Here is a 24,872-nt window from a genome sequence, read left to right on the forward strand (position 1 = left end):
AAGAGAAAATGAACAAAAATTAGCATAGTTTGGATTCTTTCTGATTATAATTCATCTCAATAACGTTTACTTACCGAATATTAACGAAAACTGCCGTTATATTACTCTTTTCTTCACATTTTTGGTGAACTGCAATTTCACTCTGCAAGCGGTGGCAAAATCAAAACAACTCTGTTGACAACAGGCAAAACTGCCCAAGGCCTATAAAGCTGTAGGTTGGTTTACTTTGGATTGTTGACATTTGGTTCAAATTCATAAATGATTGTCAAAATAATATTTTATTTTTTCTTCATCGCTTGGTAATTATGAGCAGTGTTTGAAGTGATGATTGATATAAAACTGAACACATTGATTCTTTTTGATGCTCAATATTTGAATCTGGTTCACTTATTTCACTTTCAGTCACTCAAAAAAGTGTTTTTCAATTCTCCACCACACTTCTACGAATGAAAGTAATAGCTCGGTAGAATACCCATGTTTTTGACTTAATATTTTGTTTCTTTACATTATGAATCAAGATGAATCATGGTATGAGTGATGTATAGCGATTGTTTTGGTTTTTCGCATTCGCTGTAATCAATTAAGCCGTACACAAAGAACATCATAGCGTTACGTTGTCGATAGACGGCTGTGCGAGCGATCGTTCTTACTCTCGCAACTGCTCAAGATAAAACAAGTGCAGTGCTAATTTTCAACCTATTGATCGAGTATATACGCTGAAGCAAGAAGTTCAAAAACTTCCTGCGAAGTTTGATGTCGCCTGAGAAGCGCGAGAGAAAGTCCCTTGCTGCGTTTAACGCAGCAATACATAGAAAATACTGACAGTTAAAAAAATGGTTTTCATGGACATTTCATAAAACTCATTTTTTAAGTGCCTTCATCGTAGTCATGGTTAAGTTTTGATATGAATCAATTTTCCGATTCAACTTCAGGGTTTTTTGTGGTTTGAAAAGTTTAACGACATTTACCAAACCTACCCTGTTTAATGCGCCTTGGTCCGAACCTGTCCGTGTTGCAGTGCCATCTGCAAGTATGGGTCCATCAGGGGTGGGATGAGGAAATTCCTCCTGATGCATCGCTTCGTCGCGGTGTTTTGTTCGCGATGTTGTGCTACCGCTTGCAAGTATAGACTCGCGGAGAGGAGCACTGGGGTAGCACTTTCATCGCCCGGGCGTTTTGTATGGAAAAAGTTGCACCTAAACCCGCCGTCGCGCAACTTTGTTTGTCGGGGAACGAAAGGAGCGAAAGGAGCGAAAAGAGCGAGAATGTCGTGCAACTGTTTTTGGAGCTAGCTTTGCTCACAAATGAGGAGCGATGTTTTCGCTCCTTTCGAGGAGCGGAGCGAGGTTCCCAGCTCTGTCGCTCCTTTCTCAACACTATCTGCGGGACTGCTGTTCGTGTCGCGAAATTGCGTAAATGACGTTATTCCACTGACTGGCAACACTGGCACTGTTGTTGTATTTCATTTTACAAAAGAATAGCAAAATATCACTCGACACAGCCGCCTTGAATCAGTACAACTTAGGTGAGATTTGTTTTAAACAATTGACAATGTTTTATACTTCCGTGTCTTTATTATTTCAGAAATAATATCGTCATGAAGTATATAAGAAGTCGAGAAGAGTAAGAGAAATGAAAATGCAGTCAAATTATTCAACGAATTCGGCACCTACCAATAACGCTGGTACTATGGGCTGGTGGACAACAAATTCACAAACCCCATGGGTGATTTCAGCAAATGAACAACAAACTGGAACATGTCGCGAATATCAGCCAATGCTACAAACAAATACGTCCTCGTAAGTACCATTGCTTTTTGACGACTAAACTCAGATGACACCCCTTGAAATTGAAAACCCTTCATTTTGTACTGATAGGAATCCACGAGGATTAAGTTGGTATACTCCACCTGCGCTGGCGTATCCTGCTGCACCAGTACAGTCAACTACATCAGCTTTGCACGAGAGATGTTTGGCTCCGGCCGACACTACCACAATGCAGTTGAACGAAAGGGGAGAACTTGAGGAGGTTGTCATTAAAGACGGTCAAGTGTTTCGAATCAGCTTTGTGGATGAACCGATGCCAGCCGAACCTAGCGAAGTGCCATACGAAACGGAAACTTTGCCTTCCATAGCGACCGAACTGTCGCTACTGATGGATAACAGTAAATTTCTAGAAAGTGCCATTCCAGTGAACGAACTTGACCAAACCTCTTCCCGCGATTGGATTAATTACGACGAATTGCCTTTGCTGAGTCAGCATGTGCAGTCAGTTTCATCGAGCACTAATCAGCTGACGCAACAGTTTTCTGCTCCCGCTTCTGGTTGCATGTCGACCGCTATGCGAAGCCAAGATTCGACGTATGACGAAAATCATAATAATCTCTGCGAAAGTAGCTCCACTGTACAAAACCTGCATTGTGCGCGTTCGCTAAATTTTAGCAACTACTGTGTGGAGTGTGAAAAATTCCTACCAACGGCCGAGGCACTTGGTGCTCACATGGAGTCGAACCATCGACTCATAGACGAAGCTACTAATTACGAAATCGGTGGAGAATTTGGTTGGTCCTCAGCCCTCAACAACCAAACCAACAACGAAAACGAAACTAGACCATTTATTTGCACCATATGTTCTTTAACGTTTCCTCTGGAAGAAAGTTTCCAGCGACACAATCTTTACGTGCATGGGCGGGCAAGCAATCGATCAAGCAGTAAACGATGAGGTTTATCATGTTTGAGGTTATTTTTTTTCCTCAATTTTTATTTTATTTCTCTTGTTTCAATACCACCAACGTGAAATCATGTGCAGTTAGTAAAATGAATATGATTTCTTAAACTGATTTCTATCATTAGAATGTGATTACTCTTTGTGATTGTAACGTGATGCAACAGGATACAACAAATTACAAACAACAAATATGAACGTGAAATAAAACGTTACCATTGGTTTAGTTGCATACTGTAAAAGTTGATTTAGTGTATAAATAAAAAGAAAACAAAGAAACTATCGGTGTAAATTCTAAATGAAATGTTTGCTATGTTTGAGAAATCAATTGAAATTCCATCACACAAACATCCGTTCGAAAAAGGCCTCTGGAGTTGGCAACACTGTCCTGAAAGGGATTTTGTTTTGATGTCATTCGATAGGTATATCTATAAGATGTAGACACCTTTGTCATCCGATGCAGCTCTTCGGATTGTAATTGTAAATGCAATGAGGTGAAAAAATAGTAAATCTACAAGTGATTACATTTACAACGTTGCAGAAAATAACGTGTGGTGCGAACATGCCAGTAATGATTCATCGGAAGTTACTGAAACCTGGTGAATGCTACTAATCCGTCTGGCTTTCATGGTTGTTTCCACTCATCCGCACATCCTTCGATTGAGGCAGTGCATTGTTCCAGGTCGATTAACAATCGTCAAAATAAAAACACGAACTTCCCAACGGGTTTACAGCCGTCGTACGCTGGTGCCCCTTGGTTGAAGGTGTTGTTGACCAGTGAAAACATCTGTAACTTAGCTAGGGGGATTACTGTCTCCTTTTCGAGCTAGTGAAGGAACATCCTTGGAAACGAAATTGCATTCGGTTGTGGCAAGCGACGACGTGCCGTCGATGAGGTAAGTGTGATCAAGTGTGAGGCATGTTGGAAATAGTCGTTGATTGTATCGGAATTGCTTTTTTTATTGGGGGTAATATTCCACCCACCCTGCTTTCGAAAGCTCGGAAAATGTGTTAAAGAACAACTAATCTCACCTCGCATGCAATCGTAATGAATATGTAATGAGATGGTTGAACCTTTTATGTTCATCGGTGCATGGCATGCTGTTTTTCTCCAGTCCACACTGATATTGCGGACGGAAGAAAGGCGAATTATTTTGCTCCAGTGTTACGAAAGAATCGTTCGGTTCGAAGGACGTTATCGTTATGCTATTTGGAGGGTATAACATTTGTACAAAAGCAAACAAGGCAAAGTATAAGTAAGTTAGAAATGAATTCTTGACCGGTGCATACCGTTTTTATGCAAAATCTCAATAATCTCTGTGTGTTTTGATGGAGTGGGAAAAACCAACCTCTGTGGTAGGATAGTACGCAGTTGAAGTAAGAACAGATATGCAAAGCCAAGAATGTACGAGAGAGGTTGCCGATGGAGAAATGGAATGTCACGTTTTTTCCTCCTTCTACCCCATTTTACAGTCTCAGCTTGGAAGACAGTCCATTGTCGGACAATAGAATGGATATATCGGAGACTACGACATCGCAAGACTCTTCGCCCCCACCGCAGGCAAACACTCCCGATTATTCCCCGGTCGATGATACGGGTGGCGTCATGGAGCCTTCCACAAACATCACCAATACCGATACCACACTTGGCAATGGCACCAGTGAGGCGACGACGATGGAGCCAACCGACATGCATAAAATGTCGCTTAACGACAATATTGCCGTCACGGTGCCCGCGGCTGTAGAGGGTGGAGCGAGTCGGCCCTCACCACGCGTAACATCCTCTTCGACCGGGCTAACGCCGGTCAGCAACCATCCGCTGATGATGTCACCGACCGGCTCCGACTCGGACGTGTCAGAGTTCATCGTGCCGGTCAGAGGGAAGCCTGCGATACGCAACTACTATCACTATCCGGACGTGGTGCCAGCGAGTGAGCAGCCGTTGCGTCTTGCGAGTCCATATTCGAGCCGGCGCAATGTGGAGCCGAACGACAAGGAAAACGATGGTGCCAATGAAAAAGGGACGCCATTGACCACGGTCACAGTGGCGTCGGGGGTACGTCGTGCTGTGAAAACTTCACCGGCTAAGCGAACGATGGCACGCGTAGGTACGAACAAGAAGCAGCAGTACGGAAAATCCACCACGACGGCCGCCACCTCTACGCTGGACGTTATTAATAATGCCATCCATCGGGGCACTGAGGAGGCGTCGAACGGTTCCTCCAACGGACACCGCCGGGTGGAGGCGATGGGTTCCGATTTTTTCACTAGCGACTCCGAACCGGAACCGGAGGAAGATGTATCTCTGTTTCAAGCGTCCGTGGCACCGACATTTCAGTCCGTTGCCCTACGACCTTCGTCTCCACCAGGGCAGGCACAACAATCCAAATCCATCTCGCCACGGCTACACCAACGTCGAAAAGTTCCGCTGCCGAGCGATCTGCTGGTGGACGATGTGAGCTCGCTAGAGGAAACCCTCTCGAATCAGAGTGTGGACGAGTTGCAGCAGAATCTTGTCTCGCTTAGTCCCTCTTCTTCGATACTGGACGATAACGGGTTCAACGTGGACATCGACGAAGATTTCCTCGATCTTCCCGGCACGCCAAAAGCTACACAGTTGCAGCAGCAACAGCTGCTTGACTGTCCAGTGGATGCTACCGCACTCGCTGGATCATCTTTGCCACAGTACACGGCACGCGAGGAAGCCCGCGACATTCGCAACTGGCAGAAGATTACGCTTCCGGATGGGAAAACGCGCGAAATCGACATGAAAGTGATCGAACCGTACAAGTGCGTGCTGTCGCATGGTGGTTATCTGCAGGCCGGTGGCCACAATGCGATCGTGGTGTTCAGTGCCTGCCACTTGCCGGATCGTTCCCGTGCAGACTACCACTATGTGATGAACAATCTGTTCTTGTACGTCGTAAAAACGCTCGAGCAGCTAGTGACGGAGGATTACGTGCTCATCTACCTACACGGTGGATCCAGCCGGGGCAATGTTCCTCCATTTCCGTGGCTGAAAAAGTAAGCATCACGATGAGAAGACTGTACCGACAGTCTTATTTGTATCGGTCCTTACGGTCATCTCTTTTCTTTTGTTAGATGTTATCAGCTACTAGATCGTCGACTGAGGAAAAGCTTGCGAAATCTTTACATGGTCCATCCGACATTCTGGTTAAAGTCGGTCGTCTGGATGGCACGTCCTTTCATTAGGTAGGTAAAAAAAAGCCAAAGTTACGATACGATTCTTAATGATTTTTAAATTTCTTCTATTTTAGTTCTAAATTTTGGCGCAAGTTGGTCTACGTGCGATCGCTGGAGGAACTTTACAAACTCGTTCCGGTGGAGAAAGCGGCCGTCCCGGACAAGGTAAAACATTACAATGCGCGGTAGAAAGGTGGATTTCCCGCTCGACTATAGGTATGACGCATCGGATAAGAAGAATAATCGTGGATGGTGGACATTTCCTAGCACTTTCAGTATTTAAATGAAACATTGGGTATATCGTGCATTTAATTTTGCGTGTGTATTGAATGAAAGGAGTTGATCTTCTGTCAACATACACTTGTACTCGGTCGGTCGTATTATAATTGCAATAAGTTGATCTCCTTTTGTTGCACTATTTCATGGATATCTATTTAAAACTACATTTCATTAGAAGCGATCGGATTGCATATTGTCGTGCGAATCTAGAAACGTGCTATAAGAAGAATCAATGAAACGTGTAGGTATATGCAGTGGACGATGAACGTAATATGGTAGCTAAGTAGAATGATGGAATCTCTGTGTGTAGTGTTATAGCGAGATAGTAATCGTGGGAGCATAGTCGCGACCGCATAGACCACGAGGTGTGTCACGAGCAATCAAACAGCTGGTATAGAATATAATTCGACATTATTACAACTAGCGCTAGGGTGGACAGCTGAACGTTTTCATGTTGTGCACACAAATCAGATCGAAACTTTCAGGGCTTAGGAAACGAACTAAACGGTTCGCAACAAAAGAGGAGTTGTCTTTGTGTTGCTCCATCGGATGCATATCGAACCCCGGCATACCGGTTACTACTCGCATTCTTATCGTGACTTGAACGTGTTGTGACAGGCATCTTGCTGTTCAGGCTAGTAGTTGAATCATTAATTTAGGCTTAGTTTTCTCATATCCATACGTGTTTGGTTCTAGTAGCAAATGAAGACTTTTTCGGATGATGATCATAAAAGACTGCTTTATCAATAATTTTCATTTTCCAGTGAAATTATTTAACTTTAAAAATCATGGGGCTGTTTGTATTATTTTTTTTGTTCGCGCATATCTAATCTACCATTACCAAAAGATTCCCCCCAAATGGGGCGAAAAAGAACTGCCTGATCGTTTATATCATAGGAAATCTATCGGTGTCTCGTAGTAGTGATAAGGATGAAAACGGAATAGGAGCGGTGTGAAATATATAATAACTGATTTTTTCAGACAACAGGACCTAAAGCAATGAGCCAACAATAATACCATGTTATGGAAAAACAAAGGACAGACAGGTGACTTTGGCAGTTTTGACGAAAGAAAAGCGAGACCATGCACTTGTGTTCGCTTTTTCTCATTGAAGAAATGGGCAGACGGATATATACGACTAAACGATTACGTGGCAGAGTAATCAAACAACGAGAATAGAATAGTTTTCAGATGATTAAAAACACCTATTTAATGCGATATTACAAAGGCAGTTAATATGGTTTGTATATGCAATATACACATCTGGAATATTAAAAAGAATGTACATTCCGGCGCAAATGTACTGTTGTCAGCATATTTGAATCGTACAGGGAAATTAATATGATTATTTGAAGCAACGTTGAAGTATTGTTAAAGCACCAACCAACCGGTTAGGAACGATAGGGAAACGAGAGCTAAAACAAAAATTGGTATTTGTTTTCCATTTTGTATGAAACATCGATGAAAGTAAGAACAAAATCAACTAGTACAAACCATAGCTCGGGTCGTGAGATATATTTTGCACAGCTTCTTGGTTGACCTGGGGAGCGTATTTTCAACCGTTTCTTCCATGCAATGACGGATCGTTTTCGCGTAGCACAGCCCTCCATGATCCATTCGCCTACGCTCGCAGATTACTTAAGTTAATCCACTGAAATAAAGGGAACTATGGAGGAGAGACGATTATAAAACTATTAAAGACAGAGATTATATATTCTAAATGCTAAATATATTGTGAATAGTAGTTGACACACGTGAAACAACATAAAGATGTTATAGCAAATCATATGTTATGCTACGATCTCAACCGGGAGCAAAACCATGTAATGAACGAATTGGAAAAATAAAACTCCATACCTGTAGTGTGATTGTTGTGTTGGGTGTTTACTTTGTGTGCTACTGAGAACAATAGCTTTTTATAATTTCATTATTTATTTTTGAATAATACAAACATTTTTGAATAATAAATAAACTTTTATTTATTTGCCATTTTCTAAAGATTATAATTGGATATTTTTTTATGTATGAAGTTTAATCATATTCTGAGGACTTTTAAATGTTCTTAAGACTGCCAACTTTAAAGTTGTTATATGAGGCAATTATGTTTTTTAAATGTCCGTAGCCATAACCCTTTCCAGCTGCAGCGTGATCCGAATCGGTCATGGGAATTCGATTCATAACGAAGGCTGCTGTCCAATGCCAACGACGGTTAAGTGTGTCTACACATGGGATGAAAAAAAAACATATATACTGGACCAAGAAAGATTATGCAAATGAGTTATCCGAGGACGTGAAGATCTCGGCGTCCAGTGACTGGTCAGTAATGGTCAGCAAGCATCCTTGTGTTGTCCATTTAGAAGGATGGAGGATTTTCCGTTGGAATATTTTTTTTCTAAAAAAGAGTCTTATGATTCCCTAGGGAAATATTTGCTCTCAACGAACTCTCCCAAGCCCAGTCTTGAAATAATAAGCAGAATGTTTTAAAATACGAAGTTATATGTAGTTCATATGGAGAACATTTTTTTCATAACCAACTTACAGGGTTCTAAAAAACTCCTTGTAACTTTTTAAAGATTGATTATCCAACTGAAATAATTGTTAAAAATTAAGAAAAATACTCAGCAAGGCGGATAAAATGCTCATAAAAGATTGATTGTAGCGTGAAAGCGTGCCGCGCAGCATGGCATCCGATGATGTTGTGAGGCTTGGCAAAGATAGACAGCGAAACGTTCGCTCGCGCTCCCAAACCGCGGGGAGCTTCGAAAGAGGCAGCACAAACGATCGCCGGTTCGATGCTAAACGTTTACGCAAATGGTCGGGTACGCTTTTCTTATCGCGTGCCGATAAAAGATTCGCGATATGAGCTATGGAAAGCAAATTGATTTTTATGACGCGTTTCAAATTTTAACAATGTAGAACTAATTTTATGGCCTGCGTTGGGGAACCAGTATACAAAGTTGTACGAATGCGGTTGTCGAGCTTAAATGATGCGGAGTGGGTTGAAATGGGTTATCGCGATCGAGATTGTTGGAATGGTGATTTAAAAATAAAACGATGAGATTTTCTTTAGGGATTGGAAAAGGGGTATAAATAATACACAACGGTGATTTTCGTGAGTGATTCTACGTCTACTTCAAGGATGTGTCATGCAAAGTATTATGAATTGAGTTAATCACGGAGGACAAAAAAAACTGCCAAGGAAAAAGAGCTCGAAAAGAGTTGATCAATGAAGGTTTAAATATCAACAAATTTTTATCGATATTTTATACTAAAGTTATGAATAAAATACCTTCACAATTTTCTAAGCAAAAGTTTGCAATTACTAGGAAATCTTTCTCAAGCTAAGTTAAAAAAAGAAAATTTAACAATTTCTTCATGGTTTTCTTATCATATATGCTCTCCACCCCTAAAGATATCCTCAGGCAAATAGGCCATTCGCAGAGCCTCCAGCGGAAGACGTGTAATAAGTCTTACCGTTCAACAACAACCGCCTTCACTTGTCCTAGCTGTTTGTTGCCTTTACCGAGTGCAATTTTCTTTTAATTGTACGTCTTTCAACGATAGCTCTTCAATTACGCGGGATCTGTTCTGTGAGGTCGTGTTTAGTTAAAATCAGAAAGTAAAGTGAAAAGCTCCATCAGAGTGGTTTTCTTATTCAGCACTCAACACGTATTTTATTAAAGTTCTTTTATCCTGGAAAATCCAAGATAATTTTTATATCGCGCAAAATGCTTATTTATCGACCCAATTTAATTAGCATTAACTTTAAATGGAACGATTGATTGTTATAATGCCAAAGGTCCGCGCTGCACGTACCGCAAGAATATGCAGTGCTTGGAGTGTTCTGCGATCTGGTTGGGAAATAAACGCTATCACCTCCCACTACGTTTCGTCACATCCCGCAGGAAGCCGGCGGACGTTGATAAATCGGCTAAAAGCGTCCGTTGGATAGGGATGCACACAAATGACGGGGACAAAAAGGGTAGTAAATGACGCGATTCTCACGCGTTCAGTGAGCCCGATGAGTTCCTGGCGCGGATGATTACTTGTCCGCATGTCCGTTGATATATGATCGATGCGTTGCCTACGGAACGGTACGTGGACTCGCGCGGGGATGCAATAATAGCCTGCCCTCGAAGAGTGGAGCTTCGGGTTCGATCGGCCAGCACCAAGATTCTGCCAACAAGATGGGGTTTCTTTTTATCATCGATAATTGTTGTTTACAGCCATCACATTTCATCCGGAGGCAGCAATGACACAAACAACCGAAAGTGTCTTGCGGCTCAGGATGGTGGGCATCGCCAGCCAGGCTGCCGTCATCCGGGACTGCATGACCGGAGAGAAAGAAATGAAAGGTGATGACTAGGGTTAACTGCAAATTGAATTGCAAACCATGCGTGGATGCGTGCAGAGATGTTCCGCTAAGTAAAAGCTATTCGATGACGAAGAACGTAAACAGGATTTGTGCGCGGGTGGTTTGTTCTCTGCGCGATACGTCGTTAAAGTTACCATCATCGTGTATTTAGAATTGGTTGCGTTGGGTGAAGTGTTTCTTTCCGAAAGCAATTGACTCGAGTTGGATACATTTTATGTGTCAAATTCACCCACAATTTTGAAGTGGTGTATTTGTCATGCGGTCGTGTTACGGCGTTTAGTTTACCCAAAGTTTATTAGGAAGCATAACAGTTCATTGATTGAAAATCTCTGATGTTGTGGGGCAGACTAGTTATTTTAAAATTAGACTTATATGATGAAGTATTATTGTATTAATAAATTTCATATTGGCTAAATCGTAATTTTGGTTGTTTGACAACATGCTTATAACTCCTAGTATTTAGTAAACTCCGATTTAAAAAATATAAGCTAACCTCAAAAGGGTTATTGCATTAAATAATTTTGTCAATTTATTCAAACTGTTTCCAACCGCAGCGCACTTGCAAGCGCTAATCTTATTTTCAGCTGAACGTTTTTCACAAACTATATTAAACAAATAAATTCTAGTGCGAAAGGAAAACTTGAAAAAATAGTTGATATAAATAAATTAATTTTCGAGTACAAAACTACCTTAAGTTTTTGAAGTAATCATCGCAAATTAAATAGAGCTTGTTATACTATCTAAAATATGGAACTCAAGTCAAGAAGTTACGTAATTAGTAAAGGCAGAGTTATTTGGTTGTTGATCTTAGCAAAATGGTTCATTTTAAACATAATGGACCACTCCACAAAGTTATATAATAAAAAGAATAATTTGCAAGGAAAAACATAACCTTTACTAGACATGTCAATGGCTCTCGCATGCTATTCGACAATAGCCTTAGATTTAAAAAATGGACAATGGTCAAGCAAAAAGTAAGGGTTTAATTAAAAGGTAGGAAATTAACTATCATCTTCAATCACCGAGAGAACCCTTTGTTCCGAATCATAGGAAATAATAAAAATCCTTTCTCTCTCCATACAGCCCTTTCTTCCTTTGATGCATTGCGTCACCTTGAAAAATGTTTTGTCGGGAAACTCGCAGTCGATGGTAGTTGCACAGTTTTCCAAATCAATTTTTTTGTCATTAAATTTTGCCTTCCGCTCACCCGTTGAGGATAATGCTTCCCTATGGTGAAGTTAAACAGAAGAGCTCAAATCAGCAGGCACATATCCATGCTTTTATTTAGCCAAAGAGTTGTTACCCTCTCTGCCGCCAGTTATTTGTCCACTTCCTTGTGCCAACCCTTGGAATAAGCAAGAAAAGAACGTATCCCTTCAGGGAGAGATGAGAAACGAGTCCAAGCTTTAGCCCTTCATCGGAGATAGTTAAAAATTGAACGTGCGCTCGGTAGCAGAAGAATAAATAATTACCTATCCCCGATAGGGTGTTCAGATTTCATCCAGTAAAAGAAATAAAAAAAAAACCATAGACCCGGTACTCCCGTCTACCAAACGTGGCTATTTCCTTGTATTTTAACCCCTTGGTTTTATTGTAGAAATAGTGTCGCTTTCTTCGCACCCTTCTTCGGGGTTTCTTCGCGTGTCCAAGGACATAGGACGATCCCTATCATCATGTCCAAGGATGGAAAATATACCCGAGGAGAGTGTTGGTTTAAAAAAAAGTCCACTGCTTGAAAACTGACACGTCCAGCACGGACAGAAAACCCATCCTTTAATTGTCCGCTTCATTTTTCGCACTGGACAATGGGGTGTGGGGATCCTGCGAAAGAATGAGCGAGTTGAAGGCCCGGGGGAAGATGTTCCTGTTCCTTTTTTTTATTTTTGGTTGTTAATTCCTCCTCTAGTCAAGCAATGTCCGTCCGTTTTCTTCGGACAAGAGAAGGTGAACGGACGGACCCTAGAAAGGATAACTATCTGAAAGGGTTAGATCTTCGACTGGACACAACATCGCTGGACATCGCTTTGGTTCGGAGAAGCGGTGTGTAATCTTCACATAGTGATTGCTTAGGACCTTTTTTTTTAGTTTTCAGGCTCTTCCCATTACGCAAATGTCCTTTCCCGTGAAGGATGACCCTCGGGGTTTGCGGACGTTGGGATGCCAAGATGGATTGGTCAGTTGGGAAGATTAAGGTGCGGATGACCAACTGACCGGTGCGAATCCGACGTCCTGCGTTCTTCGTCCTTTTCGGTCATGGGAAAGTACCGGTTTAACGGGTTGTTTCCTTGGGAGAGGTTCTCGTGACGGTTGTGTGTCTTTTAGCGGGATGATAGGAGAGCGTCCTTGTTGTTTTTTCACTCTTGTCATTTGGAATTCCAATTTTTCCCGTACACTAATCGTGGGAAAGCCGTTTCGTCGACGTGACCGTTGGTCAGCATTGCTGACCCTGGTTTTCTCCACGCATCTTTGGCACTCTAACGGTCAACGGCTTCCGACTGTCCGCGATTCGCGCAGCTGTCGGAAACGATTTGGGCCGGACAGTTGGAGCTGGCAAATGTGAGATTTTCCATTCCCGTGAAAAAGGGCTGTACAGGGTGATCTAGAGGATCTAAGATGGAGTTTTTTTTTATTATTATTAAATCTTTTGTCCTCGGTGAGTTAAATTATGCTTTTTCTCGGTTGCTTGAGGCACGCAGCTGTCCGGAATGGACATTCTTGGTTGACCATGCGAAGAAATGAGGCCTAAAGCAATTAAAAAGAAGACTAAGCAATTCTGATTCGCATGAAATCCTAACGGTTTTTATGAGCTACAAAATGGAGACATTACCATTTTCTTGATAGCTTTGACGAAAACATTAACAGCGATTTATTAAATAAAAGAAAAAATTCAACGTTATCTAGAAGTTTATTTATCCAATCTACAAATAGTAGATTTCAAACGATTTTGTTAAAACCGAACATGTTAAACACATGATGTTTTATGTCGTTTTTGCAGCTTTCTGTTTGAGGTACTAGAAAAAATGTCCTCCCTCATCACAAACAAGAGAAGCACATTCCAACTAACCACGTGCCATCGCTGCACGTGGCAAAAAGAAGAAAAACTCTAGGTGTAATTTTGCACTTTTCTGCTACGATGGAAAACCACAGCCGGCCAAACCCGGCCAATGCAGCGTCTGTCGGTTTTGGCGCGGCTCTTTGGCGTCACGAAATGAAAACCCCATTCCTGGTTATCTGTTTTTCGCCCGATTAGTAGTGGCGGAGCGGTAGAAAAGGGCTTTATTGCTTCCAACGGGTGCCTAGAAAAGGGAAGGCGTACTAAAGTTGTTGTGCGCGTGCGCGGTTGTCATTTCGTTAGCCAATTGAGCAGCTCCTTGGTAGTAGGAAATGGAGTGCACAATCTAACCGTTGATGGGCAATAAAGGTTTTTGGCTTCCTCGGAAGGTCTACGTTGACAATGACTTAGTTAGTAGATAAGAGGGGGACAAATATGCACCTCAATTTGCAAACATTCCTTTTTTCCTTACCCAAAAAGAAATGTTGAATGAAACTGTGGAAAAATGTTGGAACAGCTTAACGTAAAACATAAAAAGGCTCATGAAAACCTCTGTTTGGTAAACACTACATTTCAATCTATGTTGGTGTGAAAGGTATTGAAAACGAAATAGTTTTTGAGAAAAAGTTGAAATAGTTTTTGAGAAACGCTAGTACTATGTCATTGAAAGTTTTGATTCTGGAAAGAAAAAACAGGATTAATTATCAATTGATTGTACGCTTTATTTTAAATACGATTTTTTTAGATATTCCTTGTTGAATTGAGAACTTTCTTCAATTCTGTTGTTGAATTTATTCTTCCGCAATATAAAAAAAAATTTCAATCAGTTTTTATATTATCAAACAGATGAATGTAGTGTACCTGCTCAAGTGTCCAACTGTGAGCAGGCCATTAAAGAAGGAGATGTAGTGTGCCAATACATGAAAATGGGATGTATAAAATACTCGTTGTTTCACAACATCTCACATAATCAGCAACCTATTATTGAAATTTACAATACACGTAAAGCAAATTATTAACGTGAGTTATTTGGCATCATTTGCAGAAATCTTCTGCTTTTCTGCACGGCTCTGCTTCACCTTGAAGACGAGGAATGATTTACGACGGGCCGCTTTAATTAACTGTTTAATTCCACACCCGTGGCTATTATCTTGCTTTTTGTTTTTCGGTTCGCCGCAAGTTACTAACCACGTCCAACGCCGGGTAATGATTGCTTTCCTGCGGCGGTTGCACAATTTACTATAGGCTTTCTTTGTAATCCGGGACGTTATTTTTTCTCTTACGGTGAAGAGACATAGCGATGGATACCGCAGGATAGTGACGAAAAGTATGTAAACGGAAACGACTGGTCGTAATAACGTTAAAAATCCGAACTGCCACAACGTATAGCCCAAAGTGCGCGCACTCGAACGGACCCGAAAGTTGGCGAAAGCCGCCGAAAAGTTGCAGCAAAGTCCTGCTGAGGTCAATTGAATTCCGTTGCATTTACCCGAAAGTAAAATCAACAACGACAAAAAAAAAAAGTGCCCCCAAAAGGCACCCTCGCCTACGCAATTGTGCTTTCGCGCAATTTAGTTCGTTAAAAAAGCAAACGAACGGAAAGAAAACTGGCTAGTGAGGCATTTCTCCCCGGTCCCGGTTAGCGGTGCCATTTTAAATTGGAAAGGCTGGCATGGTAGAATGCGGCCGTATTGCCAAAGGTATATTTCACTCTTCTGGCGCTGCCAAATGTAGCCCAAATGGGACTATTATGCGAAATTGTTGTAATCTGATTATTGAACACCAGTGGATGTTCGGCACACCATACATATTCAATTGCGTCGTAGGTTGTTCTTTGAACTTTCCAAAATTTTGAAGTACAAAATATAACCAACAGAAAGCACTTTGTATATTGTGGCTTAGTGAGAATTCATTTCAATTCGAAAATTTGATTTTCTAAAATTAAAATCTATGCACCTTGATCATCAATCTTTAAGAAATGTTATTATTATTAGTACTAACCTAACATTTTTACATAGTTTACCTAGAATGTCTGGGAAAATTGAAGGTAATTTTCATTTGCTCCTCTAGGACGATCCAACCTGTTGAACGTTGATTGAGGTCCAACAGGGAAAGTGTTGCAGTTGTACGCTTGTGCTTGCATTTGTTTGCCTTGTATGCCTTTTTCGACAAAATCTCTCCCTCTCTCTTTCCCTTTCCCACCGTCCTGTTTAACAATTGCATGTCATGCCGATCCTGGGGATGCTGCTTGGCGAAGGGCGTTCGGATGGGATGGCTCCTGCATACTACGCTTCTCCCAGCACAAACCGTTTCCTCCGTCGTATCCTTCCAGCACCGATCGGTAAATGGCTCGCCGCTTGGTTGTTCTTTATTATTTTCGGCTTTCACGCTTTCGTCCTTTCTTTTCCGTCCGCCAGCACCGGCAGCAGCGAAGACGCGGCGTGACCGGAGCGCCACATCAGCCAACTGGCCGAAACCATTCCGACGCTTTCCTGCACCGAAATGGACAGATAACTCATTATCTTTTGTCTTTAATCATTCACGAAATGAAATGTGTTTTTTCCCCCGCCGTTCGTTTTTTTTATATCTCCGTGGCTTTGTGTTCGAGCCCCTGCACTTCCTCGCCCTCGACGATGTCCTTCGGTTGCACTTTTTCCACCCCGTTTTCTCACGACCGAGTCGAAGCAAAGTATGAGCGTTTCCATTTGCCAGCGCTTTCCAAAGAGGAATACAAAAAATAATGATACACAGAACTATGTGCACTCGCTGACGGGCAGGAATGCTGGAGTCCTTTGCAGTGCCTTTCTTTGGCCACTTCACTTCACTCACGGCGCGCGATACGTCGCTTCCTTTTGGGGCGTCGTGTCGATTGAAGTGGTTTGTGGGTTTTCTTTTTTTTACTTTGCTTTTATCATTCACGCTCGGTTTGGTTGTGGAGAACGAACAATTGTTTTTGTTTTTTTGGACTCACTTACCTTTTTCCACTCTTTGCGTCGACGCGTTTTCGGGAATGTCGGCCACACTGCGAGCCATTGCACAAATCCCATATTCGAGTACGCTATCGCAGCTCGTTTGTTTTACCGAGCCTGTCCTAGCGTGGACGTCCTTTCGTCCCCGCTCGCGTTCGTCTGTGATTTAACGTTGTTTTTCGTTAATGTTTCACTTTATCTCGTCGGACGTTTGTTCTGGCTTTTGCGCCCGTCCCGCAGTGTGCGGTAAGGTGTCTCCCATTCGGTTGTCCTTTTGTCGCCTGCACGTTCCGTTCCATCCGAAATGGAAGAGAATCCCAGACGTAACCTTTTTCGATGCTCCTTTCGACTTGCCGGGCCAGGGTCACGAACATGTCCACGAACATGTTGCTGATTAAATTGGTGTAGTGGAAATTAAAATTAAAATAAAAGTTTCTGGTCTGTCCGTTGCTAAATATCGTGGCTGTCTAGCGTAAGAATCGAAGGATGAGGCGCAATGTACGCAACGTGAAACATAAACACAAAAATGTTTGTTTTAAAGGCACTACTTTAAACACAACTGTAGGGTGATGTTATCAAGTAAAGAATCGTGAATTATTATTCTATTTCATTTTTCTGTTCCTTCTGTATTTATTTTGCTTGCAATACATTTATGAGATCTTATTTTATATTTAAAAATGGAAAAAGACCATCAAACGAAGTTTGTCTTACGGCTGAATTATTGTCTATTATCTTACATTATCAACATTTATAACATTGTAAGCACGGTTAGTATCGTGGCCTTATTTTATTGCTTCTCTTCGTGTACAACCTTCGTCAGCTTGGCCCATCAGCTCGATCGTCTTCGGTATCACTTGAGTTAGTTGCTATCTGTCCATTCTTCCGTCTTGAGTTCGTTTTGTTTCTTTGTGTTGCTCGTGGTCGAAGCATTGACGTGCCTTAGCCAAGCAAACATATATTTATTTATTTATTACACCTCGGGAGAAACTTGAGACAGCGGGGAGAAAAAAAACAAACGATCGTTCATATACATATAATTAAGGCAATGAAGAAGTACACGCACACATCGACGCGATCGTACTCGCGGTAGCCATGTTGGATTTGATCCGCGGCTCGCGTTCCGTGGATCGCAGCATCCAACAGCGCTGTTCCCCATTAGGGGGGAGGGAATGTGTGCGTGTGTGCGCGTGCGTATGCTGCGTGTGTGCGAGATGCGTGCGTGATTTCGCCCCAACGCGAGCCCCAGTACAAGTGTTTCGCGACGATATTCGGTTGACCGGTTGGAACGCATACATAAAGCTGAAAGCCATTAGGATCCCTTCTACCTTTTGCATCTTGTGCCCGTCTTCGCGCTCGCGCTCTCTTGCAATGATATGTCGATGACGATAACCCACCCTTCTGCCTTCTGGCCTGGGATCCCTTTTTCCGTGCCACCCCTTTCGCCCGGGATGCGGGAAGGTTCGCGGTCGGTGAACGCATTGAAGTCTTTCGATGACCGAACGCAGCCCCATCGTTACGCACCGCGGGTTGGAGGTGCGACGTTTCGTTTCGACTCGATCGAATGAATGGGCAGAGACGAATAAATAAATACCATCGCTCCTTGCGGGCGGAAGAGATAGCAGCAACGGTAAGGAAGGGGCGACAGGAGCGATCGAGAAAGAGCTAGAGGGCGCGGGAAGCTCTTGTGTGGCGCGGGTCATTTCAGGCCGCACATTTACTTTCGAACTTATGCGTTGCGCGGTTGTCGTTCGACTGAGAGCTCTTGACACTTGTATGATAAAAAGGCAATATTCATGCAAATTTGTGAACATTTAAATCAAAGTTTGGTGATAACAAGTGATTGCAGGGCCAGGAGGAAGCAATCGTAAACTAATTTCGTAGATGTTTAAAATAAAACAGGAGATAATGCATCCACTTATCAATAAACCATACCTTTTGGATAAAGTATTTGTTATCCTCTCAGTTCCAACTTCCCAGTGGTCATGCCCAGGTTTTGTAATCATGCGCAGCAAAGAGTGACAAAGTTATGCTTCGACGCTATACACCCGTGTGCTCTCCCCTCCACTTCCACCTTCATCGAAAGAAAGCGGGTGCTAACTTCGTCAACTCAATAGTGTTAGTTGCCCCACGGCCAGTTTCGGGAGAGTTGTCAAATGGGGGGGTTTTTCCAGCCGTATTTTAACATTCGCACATCCGCATCATCTGCTACCCTCCAACCCCTTTCCCACCCACCTGAAGGTATCTGCCGAAGATTGTCACCGGGAACCGGATCAGTGCTGGGGGTGATATTAATTTCATTTCGTTTTAGATGAGCGCGATCGGGGGAGGAAGAGAGATCGAAGAAAGCAGCGCAAGAAACACGCGAGAAAATGAACCGAAATAGAGTGTACCGTGTCGAACGGAATCGGATTAATTCCTTCGCCGTGGGCATTTGAATATTAGAGCCGTTTGGGCTGGCTTCGGATCACCTGTGGACACTGTGTGCTCGAGAAGAATGTTACAATAAAGCGGTCATAATACAGCGATTTGCAACTGGGATGAGGATTCGTTTGTTGATAGTTCGCAGATAGGTTTTTTTTATGATACAAAAACATCTTCGATATGAGTTAATTATTTTTTTAAAAATTGAGTTTTTTACATTGTAGTTAATTCGTTACATAATACATGATTTCAAATAAATATACAAAAAATAATTACCGATTATTATCTCACCAGTTGAATTGTGAACCACCATTTCCCTTAGTGTGCTACTCTCGTCTCAAAAGGGTTCGTCGCTTGCCCGCGCATTGCTGTCTTTCCCCGGCCGGACGGCACTTTATTCAAACGGCGTTGATATCGTCGCGCTTTATTGCTCCCTCCGATTCGTTGTGATAGAGATTTATGCCGGTGCGATGAATTTATGAAGCGTCTTACCGCTCTCTCTCATCCCTCCGAAAAAGAAATATCCACTTTCGTGTTTCTTTTCGTTCGATGTGGTTGTACTGCCTCGAAAGATGCTGTCCAGAACGTTGCTACAAAAAGACGCTTCTTTGTGCGCACGTGCCGGGTCGCGGAGGCAATGTTTGTGAGCGAGTGGTGACGGAACATGGATGGGAGGGGGGGGGTTAAGAAAACTGCAACAAAAAAACCTAAAGCCGCTGCTTGAAGCCTTTACACCACCACATTACAGTTCGATGCCGCCGTTAGTTTCTCAGCGCGTCGTTTCCTGAATCAGTACTCTCCCGATCCACCCACGCATGCTGTCATGTTTGACTCCGCACCAACTCTGCATCCCTACTTCGAACGCTCTCCCTTCACCCTACAAGCATCCTCTTCGCTTACTCACTATGGACACCGGTGTAGAGTCGGTCAAAAATACGACACGAGAAGTGACGTTAAGAAAAATAAATAAAGCAAGCTTGAACGCACAGTTCGGAGCTCTTCAGGTGTGCTGACTTCTTTAGAGTGTGGAGCCTTCATCAATGGGGTGGTGCGGGGTTCGCGTCTCGCGTTCCGCGCAATCTCCTCGGGGGGGTTTACAAACACAAACTCGCGCACAACCTGATGAACGGTATGACAGCTCGGCAGCCTTCGAAGTGACCGCGATTGGGGAGTGGACCCCGCCGGTCGCCCGGTCGCCGTCCTGTGACGGCGGTTTTGAGTCATTCGCGTGTCGAACGCACGGTTTTACCAACACACGGGAAGGATGCTAAATATCCACCTAGAGTTCAGGCGCGATACATCAAGTTTAGGGAATTTATTGTCAGATTTATCTTCTAGATTTTTTTTGCAATGTGTTTAATAATTAGTAATTCATTGAAAAAAAAAATTGAATTGCCGAAATTTGCATAAGCAAAATATTCCTGATCGGTGTCGGGAGATCAATACACATCCAAGGATTTAGGTCCTTGAAAGCGGTGTTTTGTCTCGGTTCTGACATCCTTCGCGTCATCTCACTCCTACCCGCGATCGATCCGGCAATGACATTTGCCGGAGAGGGTTGCCGTTGGTATGGTTGGTTTTTTGTATCGCCTCAAACTTCTCCCGATCGCACAGTTGATCATTTGCGCAAGTGAGTGGGCAGAAAGGTGAGCTGGAGGTTCCTTGCTGGGTCCTGGGAAGGCAGCAGGTGCAACAGGTGGAGGCAAAGGGTGTACCAGAGCGAGAAGGATGGTGCTAGGGATAGAGGAAACAGTACAAGAGAAAGAGAAAGGGCTACGATACGGAGAAAACAATATCGATTGCGGTGGTGGTTGTGTACGACCATGCTTTCGGTTCCTTCGCGGTTGATTGGTTGTGTGTTTAGGAAGCAGCATCCCTTCTCATTCGCACAAACTATGCCTTGCTCATTTACTCTCCCGCCCTCCGTCTGTCTTTTTCTCACTCTTACCCTCTGTTTAGGTTCCTTTCGGCCCTCTCGGCGTTGTTTCCTCGCGATCGTGCGCGCTGGTGTTGGTGGGGTATCGGTGCCTGTATCCGTCCGATCGGGTGGCTACAGGTGGGACGGGTTCGCGCTGTTGTCGCTGCCGCCGCTGCTACCCCTGTCTCGCTGCTGCTCACTCCTGCGCTTGCCCTTCCACCCGCCTGCCCGAGGCTGAAGCTCTCGCTCAAGCTCAGCAAAGCTCGGTTTCTGGCTCGCAGGGTCGTGTCGTATGTTTCAGATCGTTACTGCTCTGCTGCCGTTGCTGCGCAGTTGCTAAGAAACGCAGAGAAACGTCCGTACGTGCGCACGGTTGGTTCGTTCGCTGCCGCGATTCCTGCACAACCGGGCACCTGCACAGGCGGTGCACAGTGGCTTTTTGTATCCCAAATTTGTGTAGCCTCCGTAAGGATTCGGGTGAGACGTCATTCGGCAACAATACACAATAGGCGCTGCCAGTGGACGCAACAACACGCGTGAAGGAAGGGTCCGTTCTTCTCTCGGTGTGTGAACATGTAAGTGTGCGTGTGTGTGTGTGTGCATTTGTGTATGTGTTTGAGTGCCTGTGAGTGTGGTGTTTTCTCTTATCCTGGCTGTAGCATCCGGCATCCGGGGGGGGGGCGAGATAGCAACCGTCAGAGATCCTCGTCCTCGATGGTGGTCGCGACGATAGCGCCAAACTGTGCATCATGTAAGCGCGTGTGTGTGTCCGTTAGTGTGTTTTTCCTTGTACAGTGTGCTCCTGTTTCGCCAGTCTGACCAATAAAAAAATTGATGTCGTTTGACAGCAAAAATATTTCCCCGTGGGCTGCAGTGTTCGTTCTTGACGGTCGTGTGTGTGTTTTTAGTGCTGTTGTGTGCTTGAAATCGACGCGACAATAACGAATGTCAACGCGTCGCGGAAGACGTACAGCGTCGTGTGCCATCTGCGAAACAAACAAGTGCGCAACGAAAACAAAAAATTGGGGTTCGTCGCTTATCGGCCACCGCAGCAAGTCTTTCTATTTTGCGCGCCACGCAGGAACGTACCGTACGCGTTTCGTTGGAGTTTATGCTGCTGTAAGCAATCCTGCTTGATTGTACGATAGTTGTCGGGAAGATTAATCGTGTTAAAACCTTCAAAGGATCGTGGGTGTGCCAGGATTACGTTCAAATTGTGCACTAGCGTGGCAGGGTACATGTCACAGAATGTGACTGCTGTCGCAGCATGATCAGGAAATACAGTGCAATAGTGAATGGGTAGTTTAGCAGCAGTTCAGCCATATCTTACAAGTGCCTTCTAAGATTTACGCGTACGTTTTAAACGGTGAATGGCGAGGAAATAATCCAAGCTTCCATTGTGCACTGATTATTGAATTCATTAACTCAGGCAAACAAATTCCGCTGGGTTAGATAGCGAAGTGTAACAGTTTGCCCGTCCTACCCAGAATGGTAGATGCTTTATAGGTGAAAGAAGGTAAGCTCCTACAGATACGCTGTTTTAAACCTCTCCATTAAATCATTCTTATCGTGGGCCTCCAGAGCGTTCCTTTTAATGCATTGTCAATCTCTTCGGCGAGAACGTTGCCCTCTGCCGCAGTCGCGGGCACAATATCGGGACGCAGTCGGCACGGGAACGAGTCCCCTTTCGCAAACGAAAGACTCTTCACAAGCGACGAACCTTTCGCCGGAGAATGGCCCCGAGGGCAAAACCACTGCCGATGCTGATGACGGGCGCTTTTCTTTTCCCCCTTCGCGTTTTCGGAGGCCATCGCGAAGCGTCCACCGAAAGGAAGCATAACGCTCCATTCCGTCTATGGGCTGTTGCTTCTGTCGTGCCGTTTGCCACCACTTATCGGCCACCAATCTCTGGTGTGCGGTTCTCCCGCTTCGTCGGTTGGCTCGTAGCGGCCTCGGTTTTGGAAACTGCGAAGGAAGTAGCAAAACCTGGAACATAATCCCGCGCTTTATAGCACTCAGTTATACGCCGCCCGACGACAAATAATCTCGTGGGAATAGCTTGAAAGAAGCGAAAAAAAACGGTGTCCCCAAAGTGTTTGCGTCTACTACGCTTCCGCTTGGGGGGGCTTAATAGGAAGTAAAGAGTAACATAAAAAAATGGAAATACAAGAATACTCCACATGTACAGTCGCACTTATGCTTAATTTAACTTTAAAGGAGTGATCAGGATGAAGCACATCTCTCCAAACCGCGTCAAACCGGGGTAATTCCCTGCTGTTGATGTTGTGACTGTTTGCGGTTGCGTGTGCGCGCGTGTGTGTGAGAAATGTTGAGGATGTTTTTTTCCTTATTCCTTAACTTCCCGCCACCTTGCTTCTTCCCTTCCCTACTCCCCCTGCATTGGCGACTTCATGACTTTTAAAGTGGCATATATTTATGGCTGCCTCGCAAAAGGCGTACGCTGGTAGTGATGGTGACGGGCATTGGTATTGGTGCCGATCGTACCAGGGATGCAGGCGCCGATCCCCCCGTCGATCGCGGACGCTCGCTGTCATAAAAAGTGTTGCCATGCCAATGATGCGGAAAGATTCAGGCGGGCGGAAGGAGGGAAGGTGCAATGGTAGCATGCACAAGAAGGAACGAGTAAGATAGAAAGGAACGAGCAACTGAGATGTCGACAGAGGGAGAAATAAATAGTGGAGGATCGGGGATGTTGGGATAAAAATAACCATATGTGTAAGCTACCACCAACACCAATTTATGCGCCTTATATGTGCGAGCAGCGAGCGAAGTATGTTGGCGCGGCGAAGATAGCACGAGAAGGACAGGGTATAAAGAGGAAAAAACAAAAACACAAAAATGCGCAACCGAGCCGCGATTTTGCTGCCTTTTGGTTGGAAGAAACTCGGCCCACAGCGCAAGCCATCGTCTTGGGCCATGTTTGCGTTGGTTCTTTTCTTGAGATTCTTTCCACATACACACAAACACACACACACACAGACACGGCGAGTAGCAAAACCAGCAGCATTGGAGGTTCGTTCGGTCGATCTTCCCCCGCGGCGGGAGACACGAACAACATGTTGGAATCTTAAGGCTCCAGCAGCACCGATCATGCATGGAAAGCGTGAATACACGGCGGGGACTCCGGGATGTGTGCAGCATTTATGAAACGTCGAGCTAACCAGACGCACACCAGAGAAGCGGAGAAAATCTGATTTACACACACACACACACGCCTCCCATTTCCGAGAGGCAGTAAAGTTGACGGTAGTTGAGGCGCGATTCGAATCGTCAGGCGAACGGAGAAGCGACACAAATAATAACAATAATGATGTTAATAAAAAAACTCTTATAAAATGCCATGACATTTCCAGCTTACACATTTTGGGCCTGCCGTATGCGATAGTGTGATAAAGGAAGGTAGAAAGAATTAAGCATGAAGAGAAAAAAACAACAATAAACAAATGGATGAGTCAAGCGAGATGGAAAATGAGAGAGAGATGGTAAAGAATTAAAAAAGGTATTAAAATACAACAAGAAATATCTTCCAATTTCGTACTGCAGCATCAAAAGGATCCGGAGCTAAAGCACGCGTGAAAGAGAAAAGTTTATGCTCAAACCGACCAAAACGGGACAGAATGGAAAAGTTAACAACAGTCAGAAAGTCTCTGTGTCTTGTCAAGCTCTTTGGTTTTTTCTTTTTCTTCTTTTTGTTGCCCTCTTTCCGTGTGTCGATCGTGTTTTGATTCATCGAATCTTTTCATTTCGGACAGGCTGAGGATCTCCGATGTTACAAAAGGAGCAAAAACATGGACATTCAGCCAATGTCCTGCGTAGGGAATTTCCTTGTTTTGATGTTTTTGAAAGTTGTACAGAGATGAAATGTTCATTGTTTGTGTGTCACGAGAGGAAATTATTTGCTTCCGTTTC

The 24,872-nt window shown here is 43.8% G+C and overlaps 3 protein-coding genes across 3 annotated transcripts in view; 2 read left to right on the plus strand and 1 right to left on the minus strand.

Annotated features, from left to right (window-relative positions):
• The window catches only part of LOC131263975 (aspartate--tRNA ligase, cytoplasmic), a 210,262-nt gene that overhangs the window by 27,221 nt on the left and 158,169 nt on the right, over positions 1-24,872 (minus strand). The window lies entirely within an intron of this gene.
• On the plus strand, positions 1,473-2,971 carry LOC131263979 (uncharacterized). Its single transcript, XM_058266269.1, has 3 exons — positions 1,473-1,525; positions 1,585-1,799; positions 1,878-2,971. The coding sequence occupies exons 2-3, from the start codon at positions 1,633-1,635 to the stop codon at positions 2,719-2,721; spliced, it is 1,011 nt and encodes a 336-aa protein (XP_058122252.1). The 5' UTR covers positions 1,473-1,525; positions 1,585-1,632; the 3' UTR covers positions 2,722-2,971.
• Positions 3,221-8,051, plus strand: LOC131263973 (protein prune homolog 2). The gene is made up of 4 exons (XM_058266263.1): positions 3,221-3,620; positions 4,198-5,748; positions 5,827-5,937; positions 6,003-8,051. The coding sequence occupies exons 1-4, from the start codon at positions 3,616-3,618 to the stop codon at positions 6,115-6,117; spliced, it is 1,782 nt and encodes a 593-aa protein (XP_058122246.1). The 5' UTR covers positions 3,221-3,615; the 3' UTR covers positions 6,118-8,051.

This window comes from Anopheles coustani, chromosome 2, assembly GCF_943734705.1.
Source record: "Anopheles coustani chromosome 2, idAnoCousDA_361_x.2, whole genome shotgun sequence".
Taxonomy (NCBI): domain Eukaryota; kingdom Metazoa; phylum Arthropoda; class Insecta; order Diptera; family Culicidae; genus Anopheles; species Anopheles coustani.

Excerpts from the sequence above, each read along its gene's own strand:
- LOC131263979 (XM_058266269.1), top strand. The coding sequence starts at position 1,633 with ATGAAAATGCAGTCAAATTATTCAACGAATTCGGCACCTACCAATAAC. Across the intron at positions 1,800-1,877 it reads CTACAAACAAATACGTCCTC|GAATCCACGAGGATTAAGTT; the intron begins GTAAGTACCATT and ends TTGTACTGATAG.
- LOC131263973 (XM_058266263.1), top strand. Across the intron at positions 5,749-5,826 it reads CCATTTCCGTGGCTGAAAAA|ATGTTATCAGCTACTAGATC; the intron begins GTAAGCATCACG and ends TTCTTTTGTTAG. Across the intron at positions 5,938-6,002 it reads ATGGCACGTCCTTTCATTAG|TTCTAAATTTTGGCGCAAGT; the intron begins GTAGGTAAAAAA and ends CTTCTATTTTAG.